At 49.8% G+C, this 13,331-nt stretch overlaps 1 protein-coding gene and 1 pseudogene across 1 annotated transcript in view; both read left to right on the top strand.

The window, feature by feature from the left end:
• The first annotated feature begins 4,703 nt into the window (after window positions 1-4,703).
• LOC129405091 (60S ribosomal protein L21-like) lies at window positions 4,704-5,264 on the top strand (annotated as a pseudogene).
• A 4,575-nt stretch (window positions 5,265-9,839) lies between these two features.
• The window catches only part of RAD54L (RAD54 like), a 29,054-nt gene continuing 25,562 nt past the window's right edge, over window positions 9,840-13,331 (top strand). Inside the window, exons 1-3 of the mRNA XM_004620529.2 lie at window positions 9,840-10,421; window positions 10,527-10,613; window positions 12,887-13,003. Coding sequence (XP_004620586.1) covers window positions 10,419-10,421; window positions 10,527-10,613; window positions 12,887-13,003 — 207 coding nt within the window. The 5' untranslated portion in view covers window positions 9,840-10,418. The remainder of the gene's footprint in view (window positions 10,422-10,526; window positions 10,614-12,886; window positions 13,004-13,331) is intronic.

Genomic DNA, 13,331 nt, shown 5'->3' with positions numbered 1-13,331 from the left:
TCCTGAGTGCAGAGACAGGAGTAATTCTTGAGCATAGTCAGGTGTGGCCCAAAAACAAAAGAACAAACAAAAGAATAACTTTAATTCACAGTTACTAAATTAAAAAAAAATTAAAGGGCTACTCCCAACAGTGTTTGGAATACTGTATGTGGTGCTAGCGGTGTAACTGGGGTCAGTCACATGCAAGGCAAACACCTTAAACCCCACCTATTTCCCCCGGAGCCCCTGAATTTCTTTTTAAAATTGGATCACCAGGAATTACAGTTACAAAGTTATTCATGGTTGACTTACAAATGTACAATGTTACTGCTCTATATCATTAATCATCAGGAAAATGCAAATCAAAACAAAAATGAGAGCTGCCTGCAGAGCTGTTGTATAGTGGGTTGCATGCAGCCAGCCAAGGTTCAATCCCGGGCATCCCATATGGTCTCCCAAGCACTGCCAGGAGTAACCCCTGAGCATCGCTGGGTGTGACTTGGGAGACCATAAATAGTTCCTGCTGCACGCAAGGCAAATGCCTACCCCCATACTATCTCTCCAGTCCTGTGGTGCTTTTCATACCTTCCTATAAACTATTTAGTGTCATTTCACTTTAGTCTGAAAATTTTTCATAACCTTTTTCTTAATACAGGTTCTGGTTGTAACAGTTTTTTTTTTTTTTTAGTTTTCTGAAAATGTTTGTTCTTTTGGTTTTTGGGCCACACACAGTGGTGCTCAGAGATTACTCCTGGCTCTGTGCTCAGGAATTACTCCTGCAGTGCTCAGGGGACCATACAGGGTGCTCGGGATATAACTCAGGTTGGTCATATGCAAGGCAAGTGCCTTGCCAGTTGTACTATCACTCTGGCCCTGAAAATATTGTGGGTTTTTTTGTTGTTTGTTTTAGGGACCTTATTCAGTGGTGCTCAAGGCTTAGTCCTGGCTCTACACTCAGAGATCACTTCTGGAGGGACTTGGGAAACCATATACGATGTTAGGGATCAGATCTGTGTCTGCTAGGCAAACACCCTACCTGCAGCTGTACTATCATTATTCAATTATTTAATTGAAATAATGAATTATTATTGAAATAATAATTGAAATAATAATTCATCATTTCAATTAAATTTTATGATTGTACAGGGGTTAAGGCTCTTGCCTTGTAGGCAGTGACCCCAGTCTGAATTCTGGCACTACATTTGGTTCCCTGGAGCATTTGATCTCAGAGCACAGAGTCATGAATAAGCCATGAGCACCACTGGGTATGGCCTACATTGTCCCCACCCCCACCAATTTTTCTTTTCCTTTTTGGGTCATACCCGGTGATGCTCAGGTGTTACTCCTGGCTCTGCACTCAGGAATCACTCCTGGTGGTGCTCGGGGGACCACATGGGATGCTGGGAATTGAACCCAGGTTGGCCACATGCAAGACAAAAGCCCTACCCGCTGTGCTATCACTCCAGCCCCTCCCCCACCAAATTTTTAACAGGGCTAGCTTGCAAATAATGCACAAAAGGAAAAGGAGAGAGAGAGAGAGAGAGAGAGAGAGAGAGAGAGTGAGTGAGTGAGAGAGAGAGAGAGAGAGAGAAAGAGAGAGAGAGAGAGAGAGCAAGAAGGAAAGTACCTCCCATAGATGGTGGCTTGGGATGGAGGGTGGGGGTTTGGAGGATAGTAGTGGGGAAACAGGGGACATTGGTGGTAGGAAATGTACACTAGTGGAGGGATGGGTGCTGAATCATTATATGACTGAAACCCAATTATAAACAGCTTTGTAATGGTCTATCTTACAAATATCCAATTAAAAAAATTTTGATAAAAGACAGGGCTAGCAAATAGCTCAAAGGCTGGTGTGTGTGTTTTTCATGTGGGGGAACCCCAAGTTTGATCCCCAGCACTACATGGTCATACCAGTAGGAGTAGCTCTGGAGCACAGTGGTAAGAGTGGTTCCCAAGTTTCTTAGGATTCAATCCCCCTAAAAATGAAAACATTAATTGAAGCATAATTTTCAGATAATTAAATGAACTCACTTGAAGTGAACAGTTTGTTGAGTTTTGCACTCATGTAATTATCATCACAATCAATACTTGGAACTTCTTCATGACCTCTGAATTTTATTGCATATCCCATGGCAGTCACTCTCTCACCTGTCTGCAGGTCAGCTTTGTATCGATCTTCATTGGTACAAAGTCATACTTTTCTTGTAGAATGTCATAGAAGTGGAACAATACAATATATACTTTTGGGGAATTTATTTTCCTTTTTTTTTTTTTTTTTTTAGCCACTCCTAGTGATGCTCAGGGTCTACTCTTGGCTCTGTGCTCAGGGATCACTCCTGGAGGGGTTCAGGGAACCATATCGGTGCCAGAGATCAAAACTGGCCGCATGCAAGGCAAATGCCCTCCCCAGTGTACTAGCACTTTGGTTTCAGTATGTACTTTTTTATTTGGAGGGATGGGGCTTCCAAAGCAATTCAAAGAATCCTGGGGCCACTCCTCTTGGTGCTGGGTTCTCAGCAAGCCAGGCTGATGGTTGAATGCCAGGGTCATTCTGGTGGTGCTTTTGGGGAGGGGGAATGGCATGTAGTGCGAGGGATTGAATTTAGGGCTTCATGTATGCAAGGCATGCACCTCTGGCCCCAGAGTGACAGCCCAAGTGTTTTTTTTTGGGGGGGGGAGGTTGGGGGTATTGTGCCGTCATGTCTGGCAGCGCTCAGGGCTTTCTCCTGAGTTTGTACTAAGGGAGCTATCTCAGGTCAACTGCATGCAAGGCAAGCACTCTAGCTCTTGTACTATCTCTCCAACCCCTCTTTTCACCTTTTGGGGGTGGGGAGGACCCTTCCAAATGGTGATCAGGGGACTCGGGGCCACTCCTGTGCTACCCGATAAACCAGGCAAGCAGTTCAGTGCTAGAGTCCGAGGATGTGGATCGTCAGCCCCTGCAGTGCTGGGGAGCACCAAGGTTACTGTGCTGGTGAGCCCCCAGGAACATACCCGGTGGTGCTCCAAGGACCAGGTAGAGCTGAAAATTGACTGCACGCAAGGATGTCACCTTCACCCCTAAGCTAACTCTTGGCCCCTCAAGTTGCTTGTATGTAAATACTGGTTCTGGGGCTGGAGAGATGATAGAGTAAGTAAGGACATGGGTTCAATTCCCAGCACCATATATGGTCCCCCAGCCTCTAGGTGTGATCTCTGAGCACAGAATCAGGAGTAAATGCTGAGCATCACTGGTGTGATCCCAAAGCAAAGTCAAAAAAGGTATGTTCTACGAAAGACTGTCTAGAGCAGTGCTTCTCAGTCTTTTTTTGTTTGTTTGTTTTTTGGGTCACACCCGGCGATGCACAGGGGTCACTCCTGGTTCTGCACTCAGGAATTACCCCTGGTGGTGCTCAGGGGACCATATGGGATGCTGGGAATTGAACCCGGGTTGGCCGCATGCAAGACAAATGCCCTACCTGCTGTGCTATCGCTTTAGCCCCCTCAGACATTTTTTGACATTGTTCCCCTTCTGACCTTATTTTCTTCCTTGACCCCCTTACATTTCTAGATGGCCACCTAATCTCAAGCTATCTATGCAATTTTTACCTGTGACCCCGGAGAGTATCCTGGGGACTCACAAGAAGGCAATTAATGCTATGCTTTTGTAACTTGGGAGTTAATTGACTTAATAATATTTACTCCTGGGCATCTGTCATATTTACTTAACTTAAGTCTCAGTTGCTCTTAGTTCCTAACACCCCAAAAGGAGAGCCCTGACAAAGGAGTTGGATGGACCCAGGGCAAGCCGTAAGCTACCCAGGAATTGAAAAGGGATAAGAAGTAAGCTACCCTGGCATCAAAAAGGGACAAGCCAAGGATCATAAAACTTATAAGTTAAAAGCATAGTCATAGACAAACTCTGTTATGATACAAAAAAAGTAACTGGATAAGGACCTGGCCTGAGGACTGTGGTCAGGAATATATAGTGAGATGTCCCCAAGAAGAGACACTCTTTAAGTTTAATATATCTCTTACTCTGTCCATACAAAATGACTAGAAAGGTTATTTTTTTTTTTTCTTTTTGGGTCACACCCGGCGATGCACAAGGGTCACTCCTGGCTCTGCACTCAGGAATTACCCCTGGCGGTGCTCAGGGGACCATATGGGATGCTGGGAATCGAACCCGGGTCGGCCGTGTGCAAGACAAACGCCCTACCCGCTGTGCTATCACTCCAGCCCCTAGAAAGGTTATTAAGAAGTAAATTTAAGATGACTGTTTAAATGGATACTGTCTAAGGAAAGGCGAAAGCAATACAGCTGAGATGAATTCCACCCTCACGCAAAACTCTTAGCAGGATGAGATTTTGCCTTAGAAGAAGCTTCTCCTGGGACTGGAGAGATAGCACAGCGGGTAGGGCGTTTGCCTTGCACTCGGCTGACCCGGGTTCAAATCCCAGCATCCCATATGGTCCCCTGAGTACGGCCAGGGGTAATTCCTGAGTGCAGAGCCAGGAGTAACCCCTGTGCATCGCCAGGTGTGACCCAAAAAGCAAAAAAAAAAAAAAAAAAAAAGAAGAAGAAGCTTCTCCTGAAGGAAGGGCTTTACACCTATTGATTGTGCAACCATGCCTATGTGTAATGGCTATCCCCAACTCCTGAGGAGTTTTCTCAGGAACTAAGGCTGTGAGACTGGGGTGCGGGGGTGGGGGGGAGACTGGAATAGGTGCACAGAGAGACTGGAATGCATAGTGACAGGGTGACTGATTAACAATCAGCTGGAGCCTTTCAGCCGGAACCGCCAGCACCCAGTAAATCGCCAAAATGACCAACACAAAGGGAAAGCGGAGGGGGACTCACTGTATGTTCTCTAGACCTTTCAGAAAACATGAAGTTGTTCCTTTGGCCACATACATGCGTATATACAAGGAAGGTGATATCATAGACATAAAGGGAATGGGCACAGTCCAGAAAGGAATGCCCCACAAATGTTATCATGGCAAAACTGGAAGAGTCTACAATGGTACCCAGCATGCTGTTGGCATTGTCGTTAACAAACAAATCAAGGGCAAGATTCTTGCCAAGAGAATTAATGTCTGCATTGAGCATATAAAGCACTCTAAAAGTCAAGACAGCTTCCTGAAACGGGTGAAGGAAAATGATCAAAAAAGAAGGAAGCCAAAGAGAAAGGGACTTGGGTCCAACTGAAGCGCCAGCCTGCTCCACCCAGAGAAGCCCACTTTGTAAGGACCAACGGAAAGGAACCTGAGCTGCTGGAGCCCAGCCCCTATGAAGACATGGCATGAGAAGTGTTTGTTTAAAAATAAAGACACTCCTGGACTACAAAAAAAAAAAAATCATCCGGAGACCATTTGTCCATCACCGTGGGCCTGCTGGGGTGGGGAGAAGGCTCCTGGACTCCAAACGCAAGCCTCGTGCACTCGCACTTTGAGCTCACAAATTGGAATATATAAAACATGCGTAAAAACCACTACTCATGGGTCAGAACAATAGCACAGAGGGTAGGGCACTTGCCTTGCATGCAGCTGACCTGGGTTCATTCCACAGCATCCTGTATGATTCTGCACACTGCCAGGGGTGATTACTGAGTGTAGAGGCAGGAGTAAGCCCTCAGTACCACTGGGTGTGGCCCCAAAGCAAAAGCAAAAGCAAAAAGAAAAAAAAATAGACTTAATTGGGGCTGGAGAGATAGCACAGTGGAGGTTGGGCGCTTGCCTTCCTTAAAGCTAACCCAGGTTCAATACCTGGCATCCATAGGATCCATAGGATTCCCTGAGTTTTGCCAGGAGTGCAGAGCCAGGAGTAACCCTTGAGCATTACCAGGTGTGACCCAAAAAGCAAAAATAAATAAAACAACTAAGAGGTGGGGCATCAGAGAAAGTACAGCTGGTAAGACACCTACCTGCCTGACTGTGACTGACTTCTAAAACTCAGGTCCTGCTGATGGGCCTCCCTACCCTTCAACCCCCAGCACTGAGCAGAGGCAGGACTATAGCCCCAGAGCACCTCTGGGGGTGATTCACCACTGCACCCCACCCCTGCAAACACTATAGGGGCTAAGGGTGCACAGGGGGAAAATAGGTCATGTTTTGCATGTATGACACCCTGGGTTTGATCCTGAGCATTGTCAACCTCCTCCAAATGAAAGACTGCTATGTATATGATCAAGCAATTCTAATTCTGTGTATTTATCTGCAGGAAATAAAACAGTACTAACTGAAAAAGATATGTGTGCCCCATGTTCATTACAGCATTATTTATAACAGCCAAGACCTGGAAAACAACCTAGAAGGATAAAGACAATGTGGTGCAGGCCAGGGAGCCGGCTCAAAGGGCTGGAGCACATACTCTCCACGGGCCAGTCCTGGATTCAATCCTTGGAATTGCATGGTCCACCTGCCACTCCAGGAATAGACCCTGAACACCAGCACGTGTGACCAAAGACAATAAGATGAAAGACTATGTGATCTGGGGGGTGTGTATGTCTGTGTGTATGTGTGCGTGCGTGCGTGTATGCACGCACACAATATTTAACAAAAAACAAAAAAGAAGAAAACGGAAATTCCAGGCCTAGGATATGGCTGAAAGGGCTGGAACACATGGTCTGCAGCAGGAGTCCATTGTTTCTTGTTGTTGTTCTTGTTCTTGTTCTTGTTTTGAGGCCACACCTGTCTGTGCTCTGGCTTATTCCTGGCTTTGTGCTCAGAGATCACTCCTGGCAGGTTCAGGGGACCATATGGAGTGATGGGGATGGGACCCAGTCAGTGTGTGCAAGACAATTGCCCTATCCGCTGTACTATAGCTCTGACCCATTTTTTTGATTTTGAGGTCATACCCAGTGGTGTCTGTTAGGCTATCTCTTAGGCCCCAAGGAGACTCAGTTTTTTTTTTGTTTTGTTTTGTTTTGGGGCCACACACAGCAATGCTCAGGGGTTGCTCCTGGCTCAGCACTCAGGATCATTACTGGTGGGCTTAGGGAACATATGGGATGCCAGGGATTGAATCCAGGTTGGCTGTATGCAGGGCAAGAGCCTTACCCACTGTGCCATTGCTCTGGTCTCTATATAACATAATTGCATTATTGAAATGATGAAACTATGGAAATGAAGATAACTGGGTTTAAGTAAAGGCTATTAGTGGAAGGGAAGCAGCCACACCTGGCACTATTCAGGGGCCATTCCTGGCATACTTGGTGTGAGGGATTCAACCAGTTTGCAAGACAAGTGCTAACTGTTCATAACCTCTATAGTATCTCTCTAGCACTCTCTTTGGTGATGGGGAAGCTACATACAGCAGCGCTCAGGGGCTACTCTTGCCTCGATGCTGGGGGCAAGATCTTCTGCACACTGCCAGGGGTGATTACTGGCTGCTCCAAGGGTTTCTGTGACCATGTGGTTTGGGAACTAGAACTTGGTCCTCCTGCATGCAAAGCATCTGCTTAGGCTATTGAGCTCACTCTCTCTCTCTCTCTCTCTCTCTCTCTCTGGCCTTTTAATTTAAGAGGTTCATTTATTTATTTAGCCACACTAATAGTGCTGAGGGGCTACCTCTGCACTCAGAGGTCACTCCTGATAGTGTTTGGGCAACTGTATGGGTGCTAGGGATAAATCTGGATGGGCCTCATGCAAAGCAAGCACCTTACCCCTATAATATTGTTGTAGACAAGCAATGCTCAGGTTCCTGTCCTCTAGAAGTCAAATTCAAAGCTAGGAGAGCCCAAATTAAGTTAAAAGCTTTATTTAGGGAAAGGAAGGAGGGGAAAGGAACTCAGGGAAGCTCCAGATTTTAGGGAGGCGGTCTCCTAAAGCAGAACTCCGGAGAAAGGCTGAAGCCTTTTCCTTTTATACCTTTTTTTTTTTTTTTTTTTTTTGCTTTTTGGGTCACACCTGGCAATGCACAGGGGTTAGTCCTGGCTCTGCACTCAGGAATTACCCCTGGCCGTGCTCAGGGGACCATATGGGATGCTGGGATTTGAACCCGGGTCGGCCGCGTGCAAGGCAAACGCCCTACCCGCTGTGCTATCTCTCCAGCCCCTCCTTTTATACCTTTTTAACAAAGGTGGGTGGGTGGGTGAGCATTTCTTTATTAGGTTCCAAGAATGTGGGCCATTAAAAACTGGGAGAGGATGCTGATATGATTGTCTTATGAGGTCTGACTCTGGATCCTGCAGGGCCTAGGTTTTCCAGGTTATCAGGCACCATCCAGGCACATCATTCCCCCTCTCTCCCTCTCCATCCTCAGTCTTTCACTGGAGGTAATTCTTTTTACTTGCTGGTAATTCTTTCCTTCAGGGCCGTATCTGAATTCCCTGCCTGTTCCCCTTTTGCCCCAGTCACTATCTCTCCAGCACCTATAGTACTTAGTACTCTTTAAACTGAGAACTTAGGAGGTGGGAGCGATGCACAGTGCTTTGCTTGCCACGGCCGCGGAACCCAATATCAGTGGTGGGATATATGGGATATATCAACGGTGTCGGATGATCTCCCATAAGTTCTCCCGAGCCCGAGCCCTCCAGGAATGATTCCGGAGTCCAGAGCCAGCAGTCAGCCTTGTTCCTCGAGCACTGCCGGCTGTGGAGCAGCCACGCCCCACCCCCCAAAAGAGAAACAAGAAAACAAAAATCTGAGCATCTAGATTGTGTCTGGCTCTGATTGTTTTTGGGTCACACCAAACAGTGCTCCGGTATCAATCCAGCCTGGCTCAGGGGACCTCATAGGATGCTGAGGATGAAACGCAGGGTGGCTGCATTCAAGGCAAGAGCACCACCCGCGGTACTCTGGCCCTATTGTTGAAATTTAAAAAAAAAAAAAATTCTTGGGGCTGGAGAGATAGCACAGCGGGTAGGGCGTTTGCCTTGCACGCGGCCGACCCGGGTTCAAATCCCAGCATCCCATATGGTCCCCTGAGCACGGCCAGGGGTAATTCCTGAGTGCAGAGCCAGGAGTAACCCCTGTGCATCGCCAGGTGTGACCCAAAAAAAGCAAAAAAAAAAAAATTAAAAAAAAATTCTTGGGGCTGGAGTGATAGCACAGCGGGTAGGGCATTTGCCTTGCACGTGGCCGACTCAGGTTCAATTCCCAGCATCCTGTATGGTCGGTCCCCTGAGCACTGCCAGGAGTAATTCCTGAGTGCAAAGCCAGGAGTAACCCCTATGCATTGCCAGGTGTGACCCAAAAAGAAAAAAAAATTCTATTTGGCATTGCTGGGGATCGAACCAGTGGCTCTTAAGTCTTTAAACATTAACTTACATGAACTTATCTCTGATAACACTGTGAGGATGGTAGTAACATTTTCAGTGACAAACACTGATGTTTTAAACGACTTATTCGCTAAAATTTCTGGGATGGGGTCACGCGGGTTTGGCTGAGGAAAGGCAGCTTCCACGCCCGATGGAAATATCCGTCCCCGGGGGCTGGGTGGGGGTGGGGGCTCCTGCAGCTCCAGACAACCCACGGAGAGGTCTGTAAGCCGGGACCAAGATTCCCTACGCCAGCCCAATTCGGGAGGTCCAATTCGGGACCCCAAGCCCAGCTTCTGCAGGCAGGCGGCAACCCCTCGGGGCTGCTGCAAATCCTCATTTCAGCCGCCGCTGCACCCGCTCACGCGCCCGGGAGCCGCTGCGCAGTGCCGGGCCGGGCCGGCCGGATTTGCAGCGGAACCGCCAACCGAGCCCCGCGGCACCGCCCCCCCACGCCCAACCGTCCCGCGGCCGTCGGCCCCGCCCGGCCCGAGGTCGCCCCGCCCCGGAGCCCTGGCCCCGCCCGGCCCGACTCCTTCCCTGCGGCGCGAGCGCCGAACGCATCGAACGCAGCCAATGGGTGGTGCGGGGGCCGGCGGCGGGAGGTTCGATTGACCCGGCCTGCCGGCTTCGGAGCCGTCTCGGCGGCTGTTAAACGCGCGCTTTGGGTGCGGGGGGAAGAAGTTTCGGCCCGTGTGCTCCGGCGCGGGTGTCGGCTCGGCGGCTCTTTCCCGCTCCGCCTGCCCTCGCGTCCCAGTCTGGGCTCTTCCACCGGCCCCGCCGGGGCTTCTGCTTGACCTCGCTCAGTTCCAGCCCGGAATCCGCGTTCCGAACCTGGGAAATTCCCCGCGGTGCGCACCCGGGCGCCTCGCCCCCCCCGGCCGGGGATTGCCGCCCTCCCAACCCCGGCCCGCCCCGTTCCTGCCGCCTCACTTAATGTCCCCTGGTATCCTGAGCCCCCTCTGCCCACTCGGGTCCTCTGTCCGTCGTTCCTGCCCCTCTCCTGGCCTCCGCTTGGACACTTCCTCTTTGGCCTTCTCGGGGAACGGACGGCATCCACGCTTTGGCCCCAGCTCCAGCTGGATCCTCTGCATCCCTCCGGGCTCCCTCTTTCTTGGGCCCGTTTTCTCCGTTTCAGCAGCTGGGTGCCTCTGACCGTTGGCTGATGGGTACTTGACGTTTTTATGCATCTGGGCCCAGGATGGTAAGTGAGGCCTCGGAGGAGAGTGGGTGGGGAGCTCCGCGTCTGGGTCTGGTGGACGCTGGCGGCCGGATTCCCAGGAGGTTCAGTGTCCGATCTCCTTTACAGAGAAGGAGCCTGGCTCCCAGCCAGCTAGCCAAGAGGAAACCGGAAGGCAGAGCCTCGGATGACGAAGACTGGCAGCCTGGGGCCGTGGTGAGTAAGTCACCCTCCAGGGCATGAGGGAAGGTGGGCGTGTTTCTGGGGTTCCCTGGTATGAATTCAGTCACCTCCAGAAGCCCTTTCAGACGTGCATTAAGCTTCCAGTGACTGCTTCCTGTGTTCCAGGCATTGAACAAGATGAAGAAAATCCTCTGGGTAATCCCTGGAAGCTCAGAGAGTCTCAGTTTACCTGGTAGGAACTGGTATTCCAAATCTGAAGCACTCATTAGTTTGGGGCCATTGCCACCTTTGGGGAAAAAAAAGGGGGTTCCCTGGGGTGGGCCTGATAACTCAAAGGGCAGGACCACCGTGTTCTCACAATGGAACCCCAGGTTCAGCCCTCAGCACCTCAGCAGCATGGTCCCCAGAGCTTCTTTACCCAAAGAACTGAAAGAAAACAGAAAAACAAAACAGGGCTCATCAGCAGTTACCAGTCACCCCTTTTGCACGTTGTCCCCTGGCCAGGGGCACACAGTGGTAGACTGGAGGGGAGACAATGGGAGACAGATTCTGCTTTGACTTTGTGATGGGACCATGAGGCTTGGTGGGACCAGCTGTGTGTGGGACCTTTGTAAACCTGTGGCTGCTTCAGAGAGGAGCACAAGAAGCAAGGGCTGCCCCCTGAACCTTTGGAAGAAGAGCTGCCAAGTAGGGTCTCGCAACTCCTTTCAGGGGGAGAGACAGGTGTAGGGGATCTGATGTTTCTTTGTAGGCACCGTGGTGAACTATTACAGTTGGGTTGTTGCCTCCTGGATCAGTGAGGTTTGCTCTGTTATTGCCCAGACTCTTTGCTTCTCTACTTGTGGGAGAGAGTTTGACTTTTTGTTGTTGTTGTTGTTTTGTGGGGTGTGTGGGTGTGGGGGGTCACACCCAGTGATGCTCAGGGGTTACTCCTGGCTCTGCACTCAAGAATTACTTCTGCCAGTGCTTGGGGGACCATATGGGATGCTGGGGATTGAATCCTGGTCGGCCGCATGCAAGGCAAATGTCCTACCCGCTGTACTGTCAACTCTGGCCCGATTTTGACCCTTAACATGGGTCTCAAACATGAATTTGGGCCAGCACTTGGTGTTGTGTGTGGCTGAAAATGCTCTTGGTATCACATCCTTACTGCCACGGTGGGAATGTAACGGAGTGACCTCCATGGCCTGGGAGTTGCAGGCATCTGTATTCTTCTTGTTCCTCGGGAAGATACCCGGAGGTATGCAAATAATAGCTCCACCAGTCTTTGGGAATGAGATGTGGGCAAGACCATTAGCAGCATGATTCCAAGCTTAAGGGTATTTTTAGGGCGCCCGAGGGGCTCCCAAGCAGCGTTCCTGGAGCCTGGGGCCACTAAGTAGGGTTTGCCAGCTGGAACCAACCTAGCGTGATGCCATAGTTTTGGGCCCCGTAGGGGGAACCAACAGGGACCCCGAATTATGCTGGGCTTAGGCAGGGTTTTAAACCTTACTAAGCTCTTTTCTCACTTATTAAATACGGATAATGAATAAGCCTGAATCTTGGGGTTATTATGAAATGATACATAATAATACATGTGGAGAATCACAAATTCTACCTGACACATCATAAGTGGAGGGTGGTTTTTTATTTATTTTTTTTTTTTTTACGGTGGGGGTACAGTGGTGCTCAGGGATTACTCATGACTGCATTCAGGGGTCTCCTGGTGACGCTCAGGGTACCACATGTATTGGGGTCAAACCTGAGTGACTATGCAAATCTCTAGCCTTCCATAAGCATTTTTCTTTCTTTTTTGTGGTTTGTTTTTGGGCCACACCTGGTGGTGCTTTGTGTGAGTGTGTGGAGTAAAACGTTTTATTTGGAGGCTTTTAGGAAGCGGACGGAGGGAGAGAAAGTGAGAGAAAGAGTAACACTCAAGAGAGAATGCGGGCTTCTCCAAAGGTGGAGAGAGCCCCTCCACACACCCCAGGATTAGTTAGGAAAGCGTGAAAGTATACATCTCAAGGGGAGATGTGGCTGCCACATGTGCTTGGGTGACACATGTGCTCGGCCACGTGGCACAAGCAAGCACATGGGCTCAGTCAGCATATATATGCCACTCCTGGCTCTTCACCTAGGAATTATTCCTGGTGGGCTTGGGGACCTATTGGGGTGCTGAGCATCAAGCCCAGGTGCCTCATGCAGGCAAGCACCCGCCCTGCTGTGCTGTTGCTCCGCCCCTACCTTCATAAACATTTTCAGTGTAAGTTGCCATTGTGGGAACCCTGTGATCTCTCTGGCTTCACCTTCCCTAAATTCTCTCCTAGACTCCTAAACGGAAATCCAGGAGCGAGACCCAGAGACAGGAGAACTTCCTGTCTCCTTTCCGGAAACCCTTGACACAACTGACCGATCGCCCGCCCTGTCTGGACAGTAGTCAGCATGTAAGTCAATGAGAACCCTCACCTGGTGCTGTGCGTGCGTGCATGTGTGCTGGCTGCGAGATTCCTGCTCCTGGACACTCCGCTTTGCTCTATGGTGGCTGGCCGGGAGGCAGTTGGGGGATTTTAGGCCTGTCCAGAGCCCCTGGGCCCTGGAGGATGCTTGGCCGCATTCCTTAGGGATGGCAGCCTATCTGGGCGTTAGTTCCCTTGTGTTCCTGCTTTGGCACCAGATCTCAGATTCCTGAAGATGGGAGGGTAGAAAAGGGGCAAGACCATGATGGGGTATTAGAACAAGGGTCCCTGTGCCACCTGGTCTCTGACTTTCTAT

Source organism: Sorex araneus, chromosome 5 (assembly GCF_027595985.1).
Source record: "Sorex araneus isolate mSorAra2 chromosome 5, mSorAra2.pri, whole genome shotgun sequence".
NCBI classification, from domain to species: domain Eukaryota; kingdom Metazoa; phylum Chordata; class Mammalia; order Eulipotyphla; family Soricidae; genus Sorex; species Sorex araneus.
Note: the sequence above shows the minus strand (reverse complement) of the source record. Positions and strands in the feature narration are given on the sequence as shown.